Below are 24,122 nucleotides of genomic sequence, written 5' to 3'. Positions count from 1 at the left end.
AACAAAGCAAGAAATTGGGGTGGGGGATTTAGCTCAGTGGTAGAGCGCTTGCCTAGAAAGCGCAAGGCCCTGGTCCTCAGCTCCGAAAAAAAGAAAAAGAAAAAAAAAAAAAAGAAAGAAAGAAAAAAAAAGCAAGAAATTAGCCACACAAACATAATTCCACCTCTAACAACAAAATTAATAGGAAACAACAATCCTTGGTCTCTAATATCACTCAACATCAATGGACTCAATTCCCCAATAAAAAGACATAGACTAGACAAAGACAGAGGTATGTAACATTGGGGGACGGGGAACTAGGGGTAGCAACCAGAAGTCCCAGATGTCAGGAAAGCAAGAGGCTTCTAGGACCCCACGGGGATGACATTAGCTGAAATACCCAACGAAGGTGAGGGAGAACCTGTGAGACCATATCCAGAGGTTAGGCTTGGCCCCTTGTTGAGGGACGGGGCCACCCATCTCCCAAATTTTAACCCAGAATTGCTCCTGTCTAAAGGAAATAGAGGGACAAAGAGTGGAGCAGAGACTGAAGGAAAAGCCATCCAGAAACTGCCCCACCTGGGGGTCCATCCCACATGCAGACACCAAACCTGGACACTATTGCTAACAGGATATAGCTGTCTCCTAAGAGGCTCTGTCAGATCCTGACCAATACAGATGCGGATGCTTGAAGCCAACCATCAGACTGATCACAGGGACCCCAATGGAGGAGTTAGGGGAAGAACTGAAGGAGCTGAAGGGGCCTTATCTGGTATCAGTGGGACAGGAGGCCCTTGGTCCTGTGAAGGCTCGATGCCCCAGTGTAGAGGAATGCTAGGGTGGTGAGCCGGGAGTAGAAGCAGGGTAAGGGGGGGATAAGATAGGGAGTTTTGGGAGGGGAAACTGGGCAAGGGGATAACATTTGAAATGTAAATAAATAAAATTTCCTATTTCAAAAAATAAAGAACAAAAGGAAAAAAAGAAAAAAATTACTATTATGTATTTGGTCACTGATATTTTGGGGAATATATGATAGCCCGTATTTGTATTTTTGGAATAATGTTATTTAAAAATCACCACAAAATATGAAGTACTTATGTGGATTATCTATGTATGAAAAGTTATGTCTAGGGCTGGAGAGATGGCTCAGTGGTTAGGAGCATTGAGGTCCTGAGTCCAATTCCCAGCAACCACATGGTGGCTCACAACCATCTGTAATGATCTTCTGGTGTGTCTGAAGACAGCTACAGTGTACTCACATACATAAAATAAATAAATCTTTAAAACAAGAAGTTATGTCTGTATACTAAATACTACAAGATGTTGCTACAGTAATTAAAGACCCAGTCAATTGGGAGGCACATCTTGTCCATGGATCAGGAGACTTAGATTATTTATATGTTAATTTTCTCCAATCCAATTTAAAGAAAGACTCAGTGCAATCCCAATAAAAATGGCTCTCCTTCAAAGAAGAAAAAAAAAGTTTGATCTTGATTCTTCCTCCTAGTCCTGTGCTCCCAGAAATAAGACTCAGACTCAAAATACATTTACAAATACCTTGTCCATATAGCTAGGCTCTTCTCTGACTAGATCCTAACTTATTTTAAGGGCTGGAGAGATGGCTCAGCGGTTAAGAGCACTGACTGCTCTTCCAGAGGTCCTGAGTTCAAATCCCAGTAACCACATGGTGGCTCACAGCCATCTGTAATGAGATCTGATGCCCTCTTCTGGTGTGTGTCTGAAGTCAGCTACAGTGCACTTATATATAATAAATAAATAAATATTTAGGAAAAAATCTTATTTTAACCCATTTACTCTAATCTGTGTTCTGCCATGTGACTGGCTTCCTGTGCTGTCCCAGAATTCTCTCTGCTTCCTGGATGTCCCACCTTCTATTCTACCCTTTCCTATAGGCCGTAAATTTTTAAATTGACAGGTGAGGCATCCATAGAATACACAAGATATTCTCTCCACAGAAGGCCCTTCTGCAACCTGCTCAAATAACCCCAATTCTTACTGAGTCTCTTGGGAGTCACTGGCCTAGAGTCACGGTCACAGATGCAGGGCTGTCACTCGAGGGTCTCAACCCCACTTTGTGCACATACCCTTGCTTTCCCACATGGGAACCTACCTCTGTCCCTCCCTGTCAACTCCTATCAGGTTTTCAGGATGAATTTATACCCTCATCACAACTGTAGTCCTTTGTCTACTTGCTTGCTGTTGGACTGAGGCCAGTGAGAATGGGGACCGTGACCGGTGAGCTCTCTGACGGATGAGGAAGCAACCGGCCCAGCACACAGTAGGGCAGCTACTGCATTTGCTGAATGAGGAAATTCTAGATTTGCTCCTAGCATACAAAAGTAAAGAGCGCTACACTCGAGTTCCTGCAAGGAACCTCTAGGCTCCTGTGAGTTGGAGAGGCTGGTCTAAAGCTGTCTGTTACACATGTCGACAATCTAAGGATAACACAAAAGAACAGATGGCCTTTTTTTTTAAATCCAAAGTACCAATGTCCGAGGCCAGGCTAGAAGGGGAGAAGCCTGATGTCCAGGACTAAGAAATGCAGCCACTGAGTAATGGCATTCTGTAAGACATGGGCTCTTGGTGGAAGCCCAGTATGAACATATGGAAAATGACCCACTCGGGAACACAGGAAAAAGTGGGCTGCACATACATTCTTACCCGGACAGTCATCCAAGAGTCTGCAGGGGACAAACTGACCAGATGCATGTGAGCGTACACACAATTGTGCCTCAGAACTTCAACACTCAGAATGAAACAACCTAAGTGACAAATGGATCTGGCACCAGCCAGGCTTGTCAGAGGGAGGCCAGTGTTGTCGCCAGACCTAACATCTCCATAGGAACGTCCCTTGCCGTACCCACCATCAGCCATAAGCAACAAACCTTTATATTGTCTCAGACCACTAGATATTATGTTGATTTTCTGGTCAAAGAATGGCTGACTGCTAGGAACACGCCATTTAGAAGCAACCAGGCAAAGTCAGCGAGCTGAGACCTGAGTCAGGAGCTAGAGGTTCACTTCCTGTCAACAGCAAAAGGTCTCACTAGCATTCAGAGCCACAGTTTCCTGCCCAAGTTAGTTAGTAGTGAACATTCATAAAGTGGGACCCACAAGGGAAATACATGTTCTCACGTAAATGACATTTCAGTTGCTCTTTTAACAAGGACACTGGCTTTTGTCACTTACTGAATATTTAAGTTCTGGAATTGTGGAGACCAATGAATCTTGGTTTTGTTTCTTGGATGGACCAGTCATAGAATGGAAAAAAGAAGAAGAAAGAGAAGAAAAGAAGACCATCCAAACACAACAGTCCCCATACACAGCTGTGGCTGGAGGTTAGGTAAAGACAGAAGGCTGAGGACAAGGTCTTAAGTTTGGCTCAGCAGGACTGAGTACAAATGCTGGACATATCCGGCAAAGGCCCCAGTACTTCCTGGCGCGCCTAACTGTAACCCTGACCCTGAGTTGCTCTGCCCTGTGGCGCCTGTAGATATGGATGGCCACCGTGAGAGTCCTTGGGCTTCTAAGACAAGCAGACAGAGTGGCCCAGAGGAGGACATGCCTGACAGCCTGTCCTGCTAGCCCCATGGGATGCAGAAGGCACAGAGAGGTGGGCATCTGGGCAGATATTTTCTCTGTGGATGCTGTGTGTCTGAGAGAACAGGTCTGACCAGTTTGCTTCTCTGCACAGGAGGCTCATTCCTGCTCCCCCCACCCCACCCTTGAATTAGGAGATCTATGGAACGATAAGAGCAGGGGAGGTGAACGGCCAGAAAACCTAATCAAAATTATAGAATGGAGACCGACGAAGTGTCCTGTGCAATACATACGGAAGGAAAGCTCTCCCATGTCACACCTGTGTCCTACACATATGTACAGAAGAGAAGCTCTTACATGTCATACCTGTGTCCCATGCAGTACACACAGAAGGCAAGCTCTTACATGTCATAACTGTCCTACACATATGTACAGAAGGGAAGCACTCACATGTCACACCTGTGTCCTACACAATACATACAGAAGGGAAGCTCTTACATGTCACACCTGTGTCCTACACAATACATACAGAAGGGAAGCTCTTACATGTCACACCTGTGTCCCATGCAGTACACACAGAAGGGAAGCTCTTACATGTCACACCTGTGTCCCATGCAGTACACACAGAAGGGAAGCTCTTACAGGTTGCACCTATGTCCTACACATATGTACAGAAGGGAAGCACTGACATGTCACACCTGTGTCCTACACATATGTACAGAAGGGAAGCTCTTACATGTCATACCTGTGTCCCATGCAGTACACACAGAAGGGAAGCTCTTACATGTCATACCTATGTCCTACACATATGTACAGAAGGGAAGCACTCGCATGTCAGACCTATGTCCTACACATATGTACAGAAGGGAAGCACTGACATGTCACACCTGTGTCCTACACATATGTACAGAAGGGAAGCACTCACATGTCACACCTGTGTCCTACACATATGTACAGAAGGGAAGCTCTTACATGTCATACCCATGTCCCATGCAGTACACACAGAAGGGAAGCTCTATGTCCTACACATATGTACAGAAGGGAAGCACTCGCATGTCACACCTGTGTCCTACACATATGTACAGAAGGGAAGCTCTTACATGTCATACCTGTGTCCCATGCAGTACACACAGAAGGGAAGCTCTTACATGTCATACCTATGTCCTACACATATGTACAGAAGGGAAGCACTCGCATGTCACACCTGTGTCCTACACATATGTACAGAAGGGAAGCACTGACATGTCACACCTGTGTCCTACACATATGTACAGAAGGGAAGCACTCACATGTCACACCTGTGTCCTACACATATGTACAGAAGGGAAGCTCTTACATGTCATACCCATGTCCCATGCAGTACACACAGAAGGGAAGCTCTTACATGTCATACCTATGTCCTACACATATGTACAGAAGGGAAGCACTCACATGTCATACCTGTCCTACACATATGTACAGAAGGGAAGCTCTCACATGTCACACCTGTGTCCCATGCAGTACACACAGAAGGGAAGCTTACATGTCACACCTGTCCTACACATATGTACAGAAGGGAAGCTCTCGCATGTCACACCTGTGTCCCATGCAGTACACACAGAAGGGAAGCTCTCGCACATCACACCTGTGTCCTACTTTACGTCCTAGTGGCAGGTTTCCTACTGCCAACTGTTGGTTTAGAGTGTATGCAACAGTCTCTGGGATGATCCAAACACAGCTCCACTTGAACTTGGTGCTCCAGGGAAAGATCAGGTCCTTCCCTAGGGGAACCTGGGGATGTACAGACTCAGAATCCAGGGACTGAAAACTGAGCTGGTAGTTTTGATGTACTGTCCCTTCTCAGCCTCTCTGACAGTGGCATCCCCAGGCCAGGTAGCCAGAATCCTGCAGCTGACCAGTGCACTCAATAAAATGGCCCAGAGGCAAAGTCCAGTGAGCTATCTGGGGCCATTTTCGGAGGCTATGGGCACCACCAAGCCAGCCAGCCACTACCAGAGACTACTTACCATGTACGAAGGGAATGTCAGGACTCGCTTGTGCTTGCCACAAGGCCACTGGGGGTCATCCAGGAGGTTTGGGTCGTAGTCGATAAAGTCTCCCAGGTCATTTCCTGAACATCACAAGCAAAATGGTAATTAGGGATCCTGCACTCTTGAGGCTGAGGCTAGGAGAATGCCAGGACACCCATTAGGGTCAAGGTGGCTTCAGAGCCATTTATCACAGAGTTACCCCATGGCTTTGACTTTTAGGGCTCATCTCCACATGGCAATGAGGTTCATGCACCTACAAGAGACTGGCAGGGTCTTACCACTCCGACTTTTTCTACGTTAGCAAATTATGTATTTATTTCCCTGGCCTGGAAGAACACAAAAATTCATACATGTGACCTGTTGGAACCCCTGTAGGTTACAGGATGCAGCCAGCCCTGCACTGGCCTATTCTTGAGGAAGGTTTCATGACCTGGGCTACTGTCTGTGAATCATATTCCAAACATGGTGGCCTCAGTGAACACAGGTAGAGTGACTTTTGCAGGTGGTGGGACATTAGCACAGGGGCAGGCTGACCTACAGAACTTTACCTTCCATTCGTGTTTGTGTGTGTGTGTGTGTGTGTGTGTGTGTGTGTGTGTGTGTGTGTGTGTGTGTGGTGAGTGTGCACATGAGTGTGTTTGTATGCAGGTGTACGTGTGTGTATGGAGACCAGAGGTTGATGTCAGATGTCTTCCTCAATCACTTTTCTACCATATCTTTTGAGACAGGTCTTTCATTAAACCTGGAGTTCACCAATACTGCTAGACTTGTGGCCAGCAAAACTCAGGGGTCTGCCTGTCTAGTTCCTTAGTGTTAGGATTACACAAAGAGAATGCATTCTTGCCTTTTACATGGGTGCTAGGGATGTGAACTCAGGCCCTCACATTTTCATGGTAAGCTCTCTGCCAGCCATGTCCCTAGTGGAAGAGTTAGTATCCTTGTACCAGCTCACCCTACACTTCTGGACTCAAGTTATACAGAAAGGCAGATGTAGCCTCAGACACAGGTGAACAGGAGATAAAAGGTTGAGAGACAGTATCAGCTTCGGCTTTTCCACAAAAGTTTGCTCTGGGGCTGAGCAACCAATTAGAGAGGTCATCTCTCGTGTGTGTGTGTGTGTGTGTGTGTGTGTGTGTGTGTGTGTGTGTGTGTGTCTGTGTCTGTGTCTGTGTGTCTGTGTCTGTGTGTCTGTGTGTGTCTGTGTGTCTGTGTCTCCTGAGATATGCCCCCACCCCCAACCTCACCTGCAGTCTGCCCTCTAACTGACACAACTGGAGACCCCATCTGCCCTGTGAGCCGAGGCACTCCCTACCCTGAACCACCAAAGCCCTCTGAGTCACAGTTACCTGCATCAAGGCTCCCCTGGGTGCTGCCAGTCCGGCCCATGGAGAGGCTTCGATGGCTCAGGCTCCGAAACTGGGAGAAGGAGGAGGTGGAATCTATGGTATTTCTACGGGTTCCGAAGGCATTTGTGGGTGATAGAAACTGGGTATAAGACACTGTCTGAAAGGAGGAACACAGGGCAGAGGTTATACCCAGAGAGGCTGGGTTTGCATGCTGTACAAGCCTTGTTGCTTCTCTAAGGTTGGGTTTGCTTTTTGAAAAACCATGCAATTCTAGTGTCTAATGGCGTTGGAAAACGCAGCTTGCTTGGTATCCACTTGTGCCAAATGTGTGCTGCTTTCATACTCAGCCCTCACCTGAGCAGACTACGCTGAACTAACCCCATCTGCTTTAACTAGTCCTGGTAGGTGGCAAAATGTCCACATGTCAGGCGACAGGGTGCTGCCTCAGAGTGTGCTGGAATGCTGAGTCATGCATGAGGTTCATGATATACTCCATCTCACAGTCCAAAGGAGGAATTCAAGAACACACAGGGCCTCAGGAATCTCTGACAAGGGCTGCTAAGCTCCTATCACACAGGTACTGATCACAACCACCTCAACTCTACCCCAGAATCCCTCATTCCACGGTGAGCACTCACCCTTTAGGGTACAGGTGGGTGAGTGCATGTCTCTTTACTTGCCCCATGAAGCACCTTGTATGTAACCCCACATGCAGCCTGAACTAGGGACCCTGTCATGACAGATGCCCTTGGGGTAAGGAGCTCACCTGCAGGCACACTCTTCTGGGATAGGTTCCACACAGAAGCACAGGCTTTTGGGGGTTTATGGAGCGCCCTATGCCCAATACCAAAAAGTCTACTTCATCTTTAAAATGTTGCTCCTTGGGCTTCAACTTAGAAGCTCACTGCTTTATGAATACAGAAGGAATGTGAGGGCTCAGTGGTCACTGTGTGGAGCTGAGGAGCTCTGGGCTTCACGGGATCGCGAGGAGACAAAGTTTACTGAGACCTCTAGTTCACAGGCACGCGGAGCCTCACTCGATCCTGGAATGTGTGTTCATGCGTGTGTATTACAAAAACCTGTGAACAGTGTCAGCAAAGAAATCCTCCTATCTGCAGATCTCCAGCCATGCGTCTGCCCAATCGCTGGCCCAGCAGGTCTCTGTCCGGTCCCTGGCAGAGCTGGGCGACATGGCATAACGCACCTGGGAATCTGCCCCAACTTGCCCCAGCCTCGCAAGTGGGTCTTAAGGTCTAGCTCTCCCCCTTTCCACTCTGTGCTGCCTTGAGGGATCTGCAGTCTCAGAACGTGGAAGTCTTACCTTCCCGTCAGCACCCAGTTCCACACCTTCAAGGCCAATGATCTCCTTCAGGCTCATGGCCCCTGCTGACTGTCTCCCTCCATCCAACTTCAGGTCCCTGGAAAGGACAAGCCAAGAGAGAATGCATGTGTGTTTCTCAAAGAATGACGATTATTGCACAAGATGGCTGGTCACACTGATAAAATGACCCATGGGGTAGGGTGGTCATTTACCTCTCCTTGGGAATTATTACAAGTGTTCCAGGGAGTACCCCTCCCCTCCAACCCCCTTCCTTCACTTTCCTGTAAATGAAATCCAAACAAACAAGGAAGTGAGGAGATGGTGGGCCTTGGAAGCCCTTGGGCACCATTACCCTCAGCATGGCCTCTGTGTTTTCAGTCACAGCCGGGGGTTATACATTTCCTGAGTGCTGGGGACAGTAGGTCTCTTGGGAGCTAGCTGCTAAGATCACCTCTCCTTGCCACTCTTCTGTATCAGAGAGGACAGATCAGTGTCTTCAGCAGCTGCCAGATGCTTGTTGGTAATGAAAAGATCAACCCCACAGTAGCAGACACCTCGACAGTGTGGCTCTCATCCAAAGGATCCCCAGGAATCACAATAAGCATTTGGACAGCCTGGCACGCTTCTAATGCCTTTTGCCACCATTCTTTTGGTTCTTTAGGGCAGTGCCATACGTAGAAATTACCATTAGCCCATTTTACAGAGGAGGAGATTGAGGACACCAAGACAGTAGGTTGTGGGGAGTATTTTATATTTAATGCTCTTCCTAACACATGTTACCACCCAGGAGAAGCAAGATGGGCAGTCTGAGACTATATCCAGGTGTAACTGTGTCAAAGGATGAGTTCCCTCCAGAGTCACCTAGTGCCATTCTGACTGCCTACTACAGTCTGGCTCCTACGTCCAGGCACTGCATTAGGGAGTGCGGAATAAAACCGGACATCCAGGGTTCTACACTGCAGCCATGTTTGGGTCCTGCCTTCCAGCTTCTGTCTCTAATACACAGTGCTTGCTAGGAATACCACTTTAGACAGAAAGCATGCTCATCATGGGACCTGGCTGGAAATTCCATACAGAGACTGAGAACTTTAGCAAGAGGAAGTAATATGGAAAGGTCAAAGGTAACCCAGGAAAGAGAGAAAGAGAGAGAGAGGATTGGGGAGTGATACGTGGGGGAGGGGTAGGAAAGAAGGCCACTTTCGACACAGGAAAAGCAAGTGTCTCCAGCTCACCTGAGCTTTGCTTTGACCTATGGGCACACCAAGGATGGCTTGGCGGCTCTGAATTGGGACAGCCCTCAAAATCAACACACAGACCTTCCTCTCTCAGCAGCACTATAGTTTTGAAGACATTTTCTTGAGAGGACATGGTTCACCATGCTCAAAAACATATCAAGGTCACATAGCACGAAAGTGAACAGTTCTCGGCACTCTCTCCTCTCTTCACGAAAGCCAACCTGGGTCTGAAGAGCCTGCAGGAGGAGTGTTTTGTCGCACGCTCCATTTGTAAAATACCTAGTAGGTAAAGCAACTGAAGCCTTTTCCGAGTAGTCACCTGCCTCACGGTGCGGCATGGTTCCTGTGAAATCCCGTTCCGCTGTTGCTCTGACTTACTGAATCCTCAGAGCAGTCTGGCTCCAGTCAGTTGCTGGATATGCACAACAAGGCTGACAGAACCAAGCAGCTATCTCTTCCAACACTCCTTCCTGCTGCTTCCCACAGGGAAAGGAAGCTGTAACAGAAACTATGCTCCACACAGGATTCCTCCCGTGAGTCAGGCCGCAAGCCCTTTGTAGAAAATCAGAGATGCACAGACCCAGGCAATTGTCCAAGTGCCCAGGGACACTTGGGTCCATGAGAGAGAGAGGTCAGGCTAGGTTCGGCCTTGCCTTCCCACAGGGATCCACCCATGCCAATTCATGGGACTTGCTAGTGTAACATTTCCCCCTAGCTTCCCGTTATGTCATTAGACCTTCTGATATAATAGTTACTGTACCTTGGCCAGGCCAAGCTGAATGAGATAAGTAATAACAAAGACAAACCTTCACCTGTGCCTTGGGTCACATACCGTTCAGGATGGACAAGTGTCATCCAACAGAACTCCCTCCCTAGGCTAGAGGTGACCTCCTTCTGCGCTGCCCCACACAGTGGCCACTGGTCACTTGTGACAACTGAGCATTTGAAATATGATTTGGCCAAGAAAGCTGATTTTCCAGTTGTCTGAAGTGTGTGTGTGTGTGTGTGTGTGTGTGTGTGAGAGAGAGAGAGAGAGAGAGAGAGAGAGAGAGAGAGAGAGAGAGAGAGAACACACAGCCTATGCTAGCCCATGACCCTTCTGATTCAGCCTCTTAGAGTGTTGGGGGTTATAGGTATATACCACCATGCCCATATAGGTTGTATGAAATTTTAATCAACTTAATGTAAATGGGTAATGGCTACCATATTGGGCTAAATTAGTGTTTCAATCCATTGGTAATTTTCATGACAAAACCACACTGTCACATACAATGTGTTTAATAATGTGGCTCTGGTCTCCCCCCCCCCCCAACTATAGCCATTTGTTGTCTGTAGCCTCTAATGTTTACCTTTCAGGCCACTGCTCACTGAGTAAACTGTGCCAGGCACCCAAGAGGCAGGAAGGGTGATGCACACATCAGAGTGATCCTCAGTGGGGATCCATGACAACCACAGGCCTCCTGCTTGCCCCTCTATCAGTGCTCCATGACCAAGTATTCCCAGCCTAAGTGAAGTCCACAACCTACAAGTGAGCAGGGCATGGGCAATCTTTTGGCCTGGAGGAGTCAGGAGCGCGGGGGAACAGGCAGTGTCAGGGCACGCCAGGGAACAATGACTAGTGTGTGGCCTCCAGGTCCGAGGCATTAAAGGGTCCCCAGACCATGCTCTTAACCTTTGTAATGTTGAGATGTTTAGTCCCTCATGTGGTGGTGTTTCCCGACCATAAAATCATTTTGTTGCTACTTCCTAAGTTTTGAATCTTAATGTAAATAGCTGATATGCAGGAGATCTGGTCTATGACCCGCAGGTGGAGAAACGCTGCCCTAGGCCTCATGTCATACAGTCTTAGAGACTGAAAAAGGTCATTATGAAACCTTGTGTAGGGATGGCAAGAGAGAGGATAACAGATTGAAAGGACTGGAGAATCCTCTCAGCTGTAGCTAGAATCCAACATGGAATCCAACATGACAGCTACTCTAGGACATGGGTGACTTTAATTGTTGAGATACACGTTTCTGAGCATTCTCTCAAGCTGCCATCGCGACTGGACCCAGTTCTTGGTAGGCGCGAGTTAAGAGTGCAGGCACACATGTGCCGCCTGGATACCCACATCACAGAAAACAAAGCCCATCCATGACATTTCTGATGAGCACAGAACTTTTTTCTTTAAGATCTGATCTCCTGTAGACGGTGCTAGCCTTGAGCTCACTACGAAGCAGAAGCTGATCTTGAACTTCTGGTCCCTCAGTTTCTACTTCCCAAGTGCTGGAAAATGTGGGCGTACTGATTTATGTGGTACTGGGGCTCAAACCCAGGGCTTTGTACATATCAGGCAAGCATTCTACTAACTGAGTAACATCCTCAGCCCAAGTATCCATTTCCTTTCCTGAATTCCTGGGTAGAACAGAGTCAGGATCTAAAAACGCAAGGGGCCAGACTATCCTCTCGGGGTGGGTTTTTCCTGCTAAGTGTTCCAGGCAATGTCAACGAAACCTGATATTATCATCGACTGCAGGAAATTGTCCTTTTGGAGCTACACTTGACTGACATAATAGCAGTAATTTCACAACAGGCTCCCTAATATTACGGATAACAACCTTGGTCTTCTATGTGAGTGCAGAAAGAACAAGAGAGCCCTGGGCAAGGCATCTCCAAAGCCTGAATGGCTGGGGTTACCTGCAGAAAAGGGGGTAGAAGTTGTTTGCACAGATGTACCCCAAAAGCATCCAGTGAAAAAGAATTAAGCAAAAGTTTCAGGAGTAGGGATAAAAATCACATTTTCTAAGACCACTGTTCTAACTCTTATAAAACAGTTATGAAGCGGATCCATAGACTCACATGCTAGCCTTAAACCCACAGTATGAGGTCAGGGATCAGTAGTTAAAGCCATTAGAATCAGAGTCAAGCTGGGCTTTCCTTGAAAAGCCTAGAGGATCCTCTTTTAATCCCAGCTATAGTAGGGTTCAAATACTAATTTACTTAGACTCCAGATTATTTTTAAAATCACAGAGGCATTGTAGCATGGTGGCATATACCTTTAATCCCAGCACTCGGAGGCACAGGTAGATTGGTCTCTTATGAGCTCCAGGCCAGCCTGGCCTGCATAGGAATCCCTGTCTTTTTATTTATTTTTTTGTTTTTAAAGCAAGTTTAGATATCACTCTGGTATTCCCAGAATCGCACATATTAAGGTTTAAATTCAGTACTTTTGCCCAAGGACAAACATGGTTTATTAGGTTGTAGGAGAACATCCTACTCTCAGAGAAGCCAGAGTAGGGGAACACCGTCGGCAACTTCAGGCTCTAATTCCTTGTTGCCCTCGCTTGGGCTGACAGGGCAACTTGGACTGACTTCCCCACTCATAATTCTCAGTCTGCTGCAGCTTCAACAGTTTGCAAATACAAAGACCAGCATTTGAAGCAGTCAGTGGGGGAAGGGGAGGGGCTGCAGTGGGTCCAGGGAGGGGCTGTGGCAATAGGGAGATGAAAGCGTGCTGGAGAGAACAGTTAAAATTAAGTCCTGTGAAAACCAGGTTGGTTCATTATAGGGGCCACGGCATCCCTCACAGTGGTGTACCATGACCTGGAGTCCTGTGAGCCCACAGGAGGAAGGCCCCTGGACCCTGTCTTTGCCTCTGCTGCGACAGTAAAACAAACTTCTTCGCCACTGTTGAGACAACTAGATTATCACGTTCTCAAAGGTTACCTACTCCCTGTTAACCACTGCACAGCCAATTCCCGATTCCATCTTTCGTAAAGGGCTCATTTGGTTATCATTATCTTGGTACAGAACTATCTTGGTGGGAAAACAGGACTCCCTGTCAGATAAAAGTTCAGGGTCCTTTCCCTGGGAGACAAAAATATCAAAATAAAAAAAAAATCAATGAATCAATATTTGCTCTAATATGATTGAGACTCAGTGGGTAAAGGTGCCAGCTGTGCAAACCGGCTGAGCTAAGTGTGATCCCCGGAACACTCTAAAGAGCAGGAGAGAATCACCACCACATAGTCATCCTCTGACCTCTGTATCACGCACACACACCCCCCATACAATGATACTTTTAGAAAGTATACCATTGGACACTTACCCCTGGAAGGAGCTGAGAAAACAGACCTGTGGTCTGGTTAGGTACTCGTCAGGCTTTCGCTCCTCAGCTGGGGTTGCCTAACCTCTAACTACACTGCTGTGCTGTCACGGAAGTGGGCAGGGAGCACCACCAGGCACTTGCTCTTTAAAGGACAACAATGGCTCGAATGCCTGGATGTGTAAATAATTTAAGAGCTAATTAAATATTAATGGGATTTCTAGACCCTTCAAAAAGACCAGGAGAAAGCAGGGCACTGAGAACTGAATTGGGAAAGGAAATGCCCTTTGTGAATGAGTCTTAATTAAGAGATCACACACGGAGGGACTCCAGGACAGAGCCTGTTTGTGGCCTGCTGTGGTTTGGGTCTAGACTGCCCCCAGGCTGTGAGCTAGCTTACTACCCGGCCTGGTAGACTACTGAGAGGCAATGGAGTCCCTAAGAGACAGGGCCCAGTGGGAGAGAACCACAGGTGAGCGGAACACAGACTGAAGATCTCTGTGTAGGGATGTGTGTGTGTGTGTGTATGTGTGTGTGTGCGCACGCGTGTGTGCGCGCACGCATGTGCGCACAGAAACCACTGGAAACTACATGTTCTTCCTCAGGAGCTGTCCATCTTGGTTTTTGAGACAGTGTCTCATAGGCCTGGAGTTTGCCTAATAAGCTAGGCTCACCGGCTAGAGGGGCGCGGGATACATTTGTCTGCACCTGTAGAGGATTACAAATGTTTACCATGGCTCCTGGCTTTTCCATGTGAGTGCCAGGGATTGAACTTAGGTCTCCATGCTAGCATGAATGATCCCCCAATCACAGACAGAGTCTTCCAAAGCCATAAATGAAGACAATATTTTTTTTTTCATAAGCTCATTCTCCCTGGCATTTGTCCACTTACAGAGCTAATGCCCTGTTCCTTCAAGTGCAGTGAACATCTTGGATCAGTTTCCCTGGCTTACACAGAGGCAGAGTTACACCACCGAAGTGCAAAGTCAATGAACAAGGCCACGGCTGACAGAAAGGTAGAACAATGGCAGGCTGTAGCTGAGAAGGCTTGGCCTCTCAGACCTAGCACTTCATAGGTAAGTCATCCCCAGAAGGGTGACTGGCAGACAATGAAGGGGGTCTTAGTGGAGCTTACGCCAAAATCTTTGTCTAAAGGCGGGTTCTTATAAACAGCAGGATAATGGCATGATTCACCCATGAGATCATTCCAGAGTCAGTCGCTCTGTGGGAATATGCTTGATGTGAGGGGAAAAAAAAACAGTTTGTGAATGTGTAATTTTCCACAACAAAAAAGAGATGTTTCTGGGGTGAGTGGGTGGTGAGGAAGGGATGGGCCTTAGACCAGGCAGGGTGCATTAGCCTTGAAGGTTCTCTAAGAATAGAATTTGTTCTGTGTGTCTTAAAATGATCAGTGATCAGGAAGTGGACCCAAGCCGATGACCTCATCTGACTGCCTCACGCCAAAAGCCAAGGACACAAACACCATGTGGAAGCTGTTGACAATTCAGAAACACACCCCCAAAGACACCTTACAGGCCACTGAGCAATCCAAGCCTGCTGCGTTGTAGGAAGTGAACCCAGTGGCTATCAACTAAGGGCTGTCACACAAATGGGTCTGCGTCCATTCAACAATCATGGAAACTGTTTTTGCCAGAATCACCTAGCTTCTTTGTTTTACAAGACCTCCAGATAACAAATTAGCCTCCAGTCACTCTTACTTTCTTCTGGTCAGATACCTAGGCAGAATCACCTGCTGGTGCCTGTGTATTTCACAGGTGCCAACTCATCTAGGCATAGAAAAGATGCCGAGATAACCCATAACACGCTGCCTACAGTCTCTCACTAGTGGATTGTGCTCCAAAACCCTCCGAGCTGGCTGCCCAGAACTGGATGCAGTTCCAAGTGCGGACCAACCACACCACAGCCTTTCATCCCCTGTGTGGGCCAGAGCTCTGGCTTGTCTGAGTAGAAAGCCAGAGGGTACAAGCGGAGAAAAGCATTGGAGGAAGTGAGTCTCTCCTCCTGGTTTCCTGGCTTGGGACTGAGCTCAGTTAGCCAACAGTTAAAGGTCAAATTTGCATTAATTCTACCTCCCTCTCAGATCACCTTTTCCTTCTCAGGATGCTAAGCCATTCTAGTTTTCCCCATGTCTTCTGTTTCTGTATCTAACTCCATAATCCTCTGTACCAGGTGTTCCACTCCTGGCTCAATGGGTACCAAACCTCAGGGGTTCAGGGTAGGGGCTAGAGGGTGAGAGGAGTCTCAGATAGAGGCACATGACACCGCTTACTAAGCGGGCGAGAGTCCGGGATGCTGCTTGCGAATCTTTTTCTATGCAGAGGGTCTCCAAGCCTAACCACAGACCCACCTAGAGGGGATGGCAACGAGTTCTGTGGGTAAGTACTGGCTGAAGCACCTAACTTAGGTTCTTCCAAGAGTGGTGCAGCTCCAGGCCTCTGACAGAGTGCTCACAATGAGGAGGTTAGTTGTCGAGGGGCCACATCCGCTCTCCTTTTCTGTCACTGTGCTGTACGCATGCTGTGGACAGTGGGGTCTGTCCCCACCCTCACTGTGTTCTGTAGGAATGAAGAGCTAGGGGAAAAGGACAGACTCGAAGGGGCCAAAATGTTAATACTGGCTTTGTGGAGGAGGTTTGGCTTGATAATTTTGACTTTATTCTTATATATTTCCTAAACCGGCTTTAACGTGCATGTTCCACCGAGAGGAAACAAAGCTAAAGAATCAGGCTGGTGGCCTGAGAAGCAGGTGGATCCTCTCTGAGACTGCACAAAAGCAGACCTGCTGCTGCCGCTGCTCTCCAGAATCACACAGTGCTCCGGGCCTCCTCACTAAGAGGTTCCCTAAGGTAGACATTATGACCACTGTTAACGATGAGTAGACAGACTGAGGTCAGCAGGCCCTGCCAGGTCCATCCCATGGGCCAACTCCTCGCCTCGATTCAGGTGCCCATTGATACAGGTCTCCAAGATGGCTAAAGACTGGGCCGTGCCTAAGAAAGAGAGGCAGGGAGGAGGGGAGGAGGGGGCTTCCTGTTCTCATCCTCTTAGGAATAGTTGGTGGCTAACCTCTTTAAGGACCGGAGCTCTATGTAAATGAACTCTGAAGTGAGAAGGTGACAGCTAACACCTGTCCCTAAGGCCCTCGGAGCTCTCAACCCTCAAGGCACTGCCTTTGTTGAACTCAGCACCTGGGTAATTTGAACAGAATGGGCAGAGAGAGTCACAGCCGTCTTCAATCCAGGCAGGTCAGCACGTCCCGCCCCTTTCCAACGTGTGTGCTTAGATGTGAGATGCTGTCGGCTGACACAGCTGAGCAAGGAAGACCAGATGGTGGCTGGGACCAGTGCCAGAAAGACAGCCAAGGCAGGTACTTCACCTTACCCCAGAAGGAAACTGCCCTGTGCTAGGCCAGGCCCCACCCAAAAGGCCCCCCTTAGGCAGAAGCAGGGTACGACCAAAGGGAAAGTGTGTTCATCTGCGCACACTACTTAGCTTCTGATCTGTTTTAGAGGTGCTCAGGCAGCCAACTCTGACAAAGGCCAGGGGACACCAAAGGAGCCCAGGGGAAGGTGACAAAAGCCCTGTGACCTTAGTACAGGCCTGACTGCCCAGCATGAGTCACTTGCCAGACCAGTGAGGCCAAATGCAGTAGGCTGCACGGATTCTGAATCCTAAGCACGGAGGAGAGGCCTAGCAGCTGTGTTCACCAGATGCAGCTGTGTGTAGCTTGAGGCCCTCTGTCTCTTTAGGCTTACAGGGCAAGTCTCTTGTTACTGTGATGAAGCCACTTGGAGCGGGCAGAGCCCTATGGCCCACTGGTGGTTCCTTCTTATGGCCATCTGTCCAGCTCTTCCATTTCTGTGAAGATGACAAGGACCAAGTGCCAGGTCAAGGGCTCCACAGAGCATCTGCTTTCACCACAGCACGCTACCTGTCTGCATTCGGTAGGGCAATGTTTCCTCCACAGAGCCTAGAAACGCAGCCCTGGAAAACATGCCAGCCAGCCATCTGTGTACGGAAGTGAAACGTTCACTGTTCCAGGCAGAGTGCTGGGGCTATCGTGAAGTCCATACCCACAATTGAAGTAAGTTAAAAAACACACGCTATAAGCACTACCACCGGCCTCAGCAAAGACAATCAGACAGTCTTAGCAAGCCTTGGTGAGGCATTAGGGGCTGGGGAAGAATCCTAACAAAGCAGTTTGGTGAGGCTGATTTCATTCAAACTAGGCTGGGATCAACGAGGAACAGAACAGTGTTTCAGATGAAAATCCCCTAAGCAAGGAAGGGTAGACAAGGAACCTACAGGCATCTTGCTGTGTCTGAGATGCCGCTGGGGACAGATGGCACTAGATAGAAGAAGCCTTGTTATGATTTGCATATGCTTGGCCCAGGGAGTGGCACTATTAGAAGGTGTGACCTTGTTGGAGTAGGTGTGTCACTGTGTGGGTGGGCTTGGAGACCCTCCTCCTAGCTGCCTGGGGATGCTGTGTTCCTGGGTTCTTTGGGGTGAAGATGCAGAACACTCAGCTCCTCCTGCACCATGCCTGCCTGGATGCTGCCATGCTCCTGCCTTGATGATAATGGACTGAATGAACCTCTCTGAACCTGTAAGCCAGCCCCAGTTAAATGTTGTCCTTTATAAAACTTACATTGGTCATGCTGTCCGCTCACAGCAATAAGACCCTAACTAAGACACCTATCTATATAGAAGCTCAGGATTTTAAAAGGTAAAGCACGGGCCTAGGTGTTTAGTGAGAAAAAGATCAACATTATGGCTTAAATATGACCACCCCCCCCCAAGGCTCATGTGACATTGGTGACAAGGCTCATGTGACATGGTGAGGTTGGTATTTTGAGTGGCTCTGTATACTTTGGGTCGGGGAGGGGGGGACCTGGGTGAATGAAATGTGTCACCGAGGGAAGGGTGTCCTTGGGAGTTATCTCATGTTCCTGGGCCCAGACAAGGAGACAAGAGTACAAGGGCTCTCAGAACAGTCACAGAGAGAAACCACAGAGTCGAGCAGGGAAGAGAGGCCAGCATCAGTGTCACAAGAATGACCGAGGGACAGAGTGGGGGCCAGTGTTCCCTGACAGCAACTCAGATCTCAGGCTGTGGATGGATGGATGGATGGATGGATGGATGGATGGACACGCAGTACTAGCTGATGCTGAACTCAGGACCAGGGGCATAGTTCCCTGGGGTTTAATTCCTCTGTGGGTTACTAACTGTGGAGTCTGATCAACAATTGTTTTTAAGGGTAACGCAGGCATGGGGATGGAGACTTTTAGGTCCTTGTCTCGGGGACCCCTTCTGGGGATGATGTGGGAGCAATGGCCTCTTCAGGTTCAGTGTGAGTACAAGTGGAGTCTTCACTGAACCACTGTGGCAAAGACCAAAACTTACATTTCCCAGATCCCCAGAGGTGGCCTAGGTCCTGCTAGGCCTGAGTGCCATGTGAAGTCTGATGGTGGAAACGGGTGACACCTGGGCAAGCTAAGCACTCTCGGCACACCGTAGGGGTCCCGTGGGAACTGTGACGGGAGCATTTCTGTGGGAGAGGCCCTGGGGCTGTGGCATGTGCCTGCCCTCGCTGCACTATTCGTGGCTATTCTTGGTGCTTTTGTTTTTTCCTGGACAGTCTGTGAGGTCTTGAATGCTTCCCAAAACCCTGACCATGAAAGGGATGCTGGTATTTGCAGCTCTTGACACTGAGTGTCTATAGCTACCCTGCAGTCTTGGGCTACAGAGTCACTGCAGAGCACAGTACATGGGTGTCCTGTAGTAGGCAAGACCCTGAATTTCTAACATAAAGGTCCCCCCAAGAAAGGAGCTATCAAAAATACTAAAGGAAATTTTTCTGAAATGTCATATGCAGATAACTATGGAGAAGTTAGGAAGTTTTTGCCTGGAGACTGGAAAGACAGCTCAATAGTTAAAAATGTGCTGTTTTTGCAACAAACCTGAGTTTGGGCCCACCACCAAGGCTCTGCTATGTTAGCTCACAACTACCTGTAAAGTCCAGCTCTGGGGATGATGTTGGGGCAATGGCTGGAGTTTTCACTGGCCTCTCCAGGGTCAGTGTGACGCCTCTGGCCTCTGCAGGCACTTGCACCCACACGCACCCCCCCCTACATGATTAAAAATAAGTTGAAAAGCAAGAAAATCCTATTTTAAAAGTCCTGTCGCCCATGGGGGAAGAGTTATGTCCAGTGCTGTGAACAGACATTCTCTCCCAGAAGCATCAGACACTCCGGCAGGACCAGTGTTTCACACACAGGCTCTAGACCTGGGGTCAAACACTTACAAGTCCCCAAGTCCCTTTCCAATACTAGAGGAGGAGGCAGGCAGCCAGCATGGCTGTGGGGAGGTGCTTAAGTGGGTAGCACCACAGCACAGCGCCAGCGCCAGTCACTTTCCCTCTTCCCACAGACTGCCTCAGACTAAAGACAGAAATACCCAGAGGAGAAATGACTTTTTTCATTTAAGATTCCAGCCAGAGCAGTCATGGCGGTGCACACCCGCCATTCTCATTACTTGGGTGCATTATGAGTTTGAAGACAGCCTGGGCAATTTAGAAAGGCCTGATCTTAAAATAAAAATGAACAGATAATCAAGGCTGCAGCTGTGGCTCTGTGGTAGAGAACTTGCCCATCATGTGTTAGTTCATCTTCAGTATGGGGGAGTCTGCCCACAGCTACCTGGAGATACTCTTGGAGAATTTAATACCATGGGGTAAACAAGCCACCCCCATGACCTCCTGAAAACTATTATCCAACAACTTGGCCACCAAATCCCAGGAAGTGACCCTTGGGCAACACCCATAAATACCATAAATTCTTGAACCAACCAGTCCAGTCCTAAAGGGGAGGCTGAGAAGGGAATCATGGCTGGGGCAGAGCTGTCCCGGCAATGAATACAGGAGTATACAACCCCAATACCCTCTGCTCTCACTCTCCTCAGCTGAGGTTGCTTAGTTCCACTGAGTCTCAACCTCCTCAAGCAAAATGACAACATGAGCACCAACTGGACCAGTCCTTGGAAGGAATGGGCACACACCCCTGGAAGGCACTAGGAAACTGCTCTGCTGCTCTTGCACAATACCCTGGTTGTAGTTCTGCTATGTTAGCTCACAGACCTCTAGCTATGCCCTAACAGACAAGCTTTCAGAAAGCTTTCTCTATACATCAAGGCTGTCTGAACTTTGGGGCAAGTTCATCGCCTTTTGTTGGAAGTTCTGCAAGTCATCCTGGAGACCATTCTAACTCCAGCTGAGCACGAACCAAGCATTAAGTATCTCACATTGCTCTTAGGCCCACGTGGATTGAGTCCAGACTAGAAAACTGACAAAACTCACCCTGTCTTGAAATTTGAGTTTAAAAAGTCCCATGAAGAATAATTTTTCAGGTGTGAGCTCTTAAAGCCACTGATTGTTGACAGGTGGGATTGTGAGACATATGTCTCACTTGTAAAGTCTATTCAACCAGATTTGTAGCTTATACCCCAGCAGGGTAGACAAGGACAGAAGCAAGGGCTGGAGCCCACAGTGGCTTTGGAGACGTGAGCTGAGCATCCACAGTAGAAATTATAAGGAATGGAGGTGGACAGCTGAGCAATGGTCCTGCGAGAACTGGGGACATCCTATGACCTGGATACATGGCAAACTCATTTCAGAACTCTCCCTAACTAGGGTGGAATACCTGCTCAGATGCAGGATTCAGGCTTGGACATGACTCTACTGAAGTCACTCCAGATAGCAGGGCCGTTAACCATACTAAAAGTTGACTTAACCAAAGTCCAGAGTCTCAAACATTTCTATGTCTCTAGGGGCTCAGACATCTAGTACAACTGCCCTAGAGAGTTCTCCTTTAACCAATCTGTCTGAATTTTCTCAGTTCCTTCTGGGCTCCACTTGCCCTAAGTGGGGTGATTACTTAGGACTCAACTGTTGATGAGCTGTTTTGTTTGATGGTTAATTAGGTTGGTGACTAGTTTCTATGAGAAAACAAGACATTTTCATGGTCATGCCCATTGCCTTGAACAGTGCCTGTAGGTACTCTCTAGATTCCAAGAACAGGAATGAATTCTGCTCTGCAGTAGTAGGGCTTGAAAGTCTATACAGGGGATGAGTAGAGATGGGAAAGAACCTGGAGAGGTGGGTGAGGCCCCATTGTTTCCACAGCAAATGATTCTGATGAAGATTCAGGGGCAGGAAAGCATTCTTCCACCAAGGCTTCATGCCCACATAGGGCTACGAAAGACTGAAAGCAAAAACAGTAGAGAATGGATGCTAAACCTCTTCTAATGCCCATCTGTCAATCTGTCACCATTGCTCAACTGAGACCAGGAGCCAAAATCAGTTTTCACTTCAGGTAAAAACACCAAGCACAACGCTTTGGGGCCATAGCAGGGGGTGAGGCAGGGTGAGCCAAGAGAATGGGAGGTGGAGTTGAGAAACTGCCTCGCTGCAAGAGAAGACAGAGAAAACACCCAGGAAGACAAGGCTACCAATCTGAGAGATGCTTGACCTGCAGAGGAGGTTCAAATACACGCAGAGGAACTGCTCAGCTTCCTGTTTTTATGATATGCTTGTGAGAGCCAGAACCATGCAGGACTACCCTTCGCTGCTGTGTGTGTTTGCAATTAACGATCTGGAGGAATCAGGCCTGAGGTCAGTTCCACACATATAAGCACAAAGAAAGCCATGGGTCCCAGAAAACAGAGCTCGGAGTTCTGGGGCTGATATACAAGCTCACTCCACCCTTGTATAACTGTGGCCACCCTGGACACAAAGCAGGAAGGACAGATTTTCTGACCTCTGATGGCTTTTACCCTTGAACCCCTATGACAGATGGAGCTGTGTCACAGGAAGAATATTTGGGGCAAAAGGAGGCATACTCCACAGTGGGAATGTGTTATAGAACACCAGTGTTTACTCATAAATACTTTTGTACTATACAGACAGACATATTTTCTTAGATATGTTTATTAATACAGCTCTATTATTTGAGCACAGTTATTTCCCATTAATGAAAGAACTGTAGCTATCAGTGGATAATTACAGCAAATGGAGTAGAATTCATAAACAGGATACAGGCTTATTAAACTGTCAAGAGCACAGAGCACCCCCAGCCACTGGAGTGCAGTATTTGGCATCACGTTCAGAGTTTCTCCAGCACTTTGGAAGACTGTAGAATTTGTTACTGACCACAGGCTGGTTAGCGTGTGAGGCCTTACAGAGAAACTGACTGTGTTCTTTGGTTATAGAATTCATTGTTAGGTCCCTTAGTTTCCTTGACTCTAATCCTTGGAGAAGTGGTGGACTTGAATCTGCTCATGTCTAAGATGCAGAAGTTCTATCTAGGTCTTCACTGAGTACCACAGGCAGAGCAGTCAGATCCACAGGTGGCAAAGAGGCAGGCCTTCCCAGCCTCAGGGACACCATGCTTGGACAGATGCTGCCTCCAACACGAGCTGCCTGCCAGCTTGTAGTTCGCTGAGGTATCTAAAAATGTAGAAGGCCACATGGAGCCACAGTGAGATGGTTTGGATGATCTCCATTCAGACATTCTTGTGAGAAGCATAAACCTTCACGGTTCTCTATACTGCCCCTCCAATTCTGCTGTCAGTAAAATGGGGTCCTGACTAGTGGGTCCCACTTACCTCTCAGTATCCTGAGTGCTGTGCTGGGAACCTGAGTCTGCAAGCTCCTGTGAGCCTCAGTCACCCTCTGGAAAGCAGACAGCACCGATGCTGCCTATCCTAAGAAGATTTCCACGGATGTGGAATTCATGTCACCTGTCTGCACGGGAGGGGGGACCTTCGTGAAGGTGGGAGCCATATAACTGGTTCACCACTCCCTCTCTTGCCTGGGACCGCTGCTCTCACAGATATTATCTATTAAATGGCATAGCAGTAAGGGGTAAGCACACATAGAAACTGACCCTTCAAGAATGAACCTACCATGAACACTTCAAAGATGAAATGTATGGCCAAATTATCTTAGAGAAGCCAGAGAGAAGGCAGTAGTCACCTGTTGGGACATCTTCAGCATCTATGAAAAGAGGTGGCTAGTTTTGTATGTAAACTGATGTGTCTTCTTTTCCACACAGTAAGTTCAGGAGGATAAGTTCTCCTCCTGCATCCCCAGTATCTGCTCATGTGGTAGGAGTATGCAGAAAAGAAAAAAAAAAAAAACCAACAATCAACCAACCAGAAGGAACAGGGGAAAGAATGAATCAACCGGAAAGGTCAGCAAAGGAGTTTGGAGAAGAGACTGCACCACAGGACCCTTTCAGCCATAGCCAGAAGCAGCTGTGCCTGTGAAGGTCTGTGGATACAGATCTCCCCGGGGCTGGAGAAGAGGTAGGCTGCTCTGGGCTTAGCCACAAGCTGCTCTCTGTGGAAGAGATTAACCTTCTGATACAGCCACAGATGTAGCTGTGGCAGGTTAGACAGGCAAAGAAAACTTCTCTGGGATATTTTTCAGCCTCATAGCTGTCCTGCATAGGCTGTAAACCAGCCCCATGGCTGCCCCACATGGGCT

The 24,122-nt window shown here is 48.1% G+C and overlaps 1 protein-coding gene across 5 annotated transcripts in view; it reads right to left on the bottom strand.

Moving 5' to 3' along the window:
* Nucleotides 1-24,122, bottom strand: part of Cables1 (Cdk5 and Abl enzyme substrate 1) — a 106,276-nt gene that overhangs the window by 15,736 nt on the left and 66,418 nt on the right. For 2 of the 5 annotated variants that reach the window (NM_001415691.1, NM_001107404.2), the window contains 3 exons: nt 8,238-8,334; nt 6,917-7,073; nt 5,547-5,650 (listed from right to left, as the gene is read on the bottom strand). In NM_001415691.1, the coding sequence (NP_001402620.1) occupies nt 5,547-5,650; nt 6,917-7,073; nt 8,238-8,334 (358 nt within the window). Of the gene's footprint in view, nt 1-5,546; nt 5,651-6,916; nt 7,074-8,237; nt 8,335-10,462; nt 23,730-24,122 lie in introns of those variants that run through there. The other 3 variants (XM_063277454.1, XM_039096930.2, XM_039096929.2) reach the window with 3 other exon arrangements.

This window comes from Rattus norvegicus, chromosome 18 (genome assembly GCF_036323735.1).
Source record: "Rattus norvegicus strain BN/NHsdMcwi chromosome 18, GRCr8, whole genome shotgun sequence".
In the NCBI taxonomy this organism is placed as follows: Eukaryota; Metazoa; Chordata; class Mammalia; order Rodentia; family Muridae; genus Rattus; species Rattus norvegicus.
The sequence above is the reverse complement of the archived record's forward strand: the minus strand, read 5'-3'. Positions and strand labels throughout refer to the sequence as shown.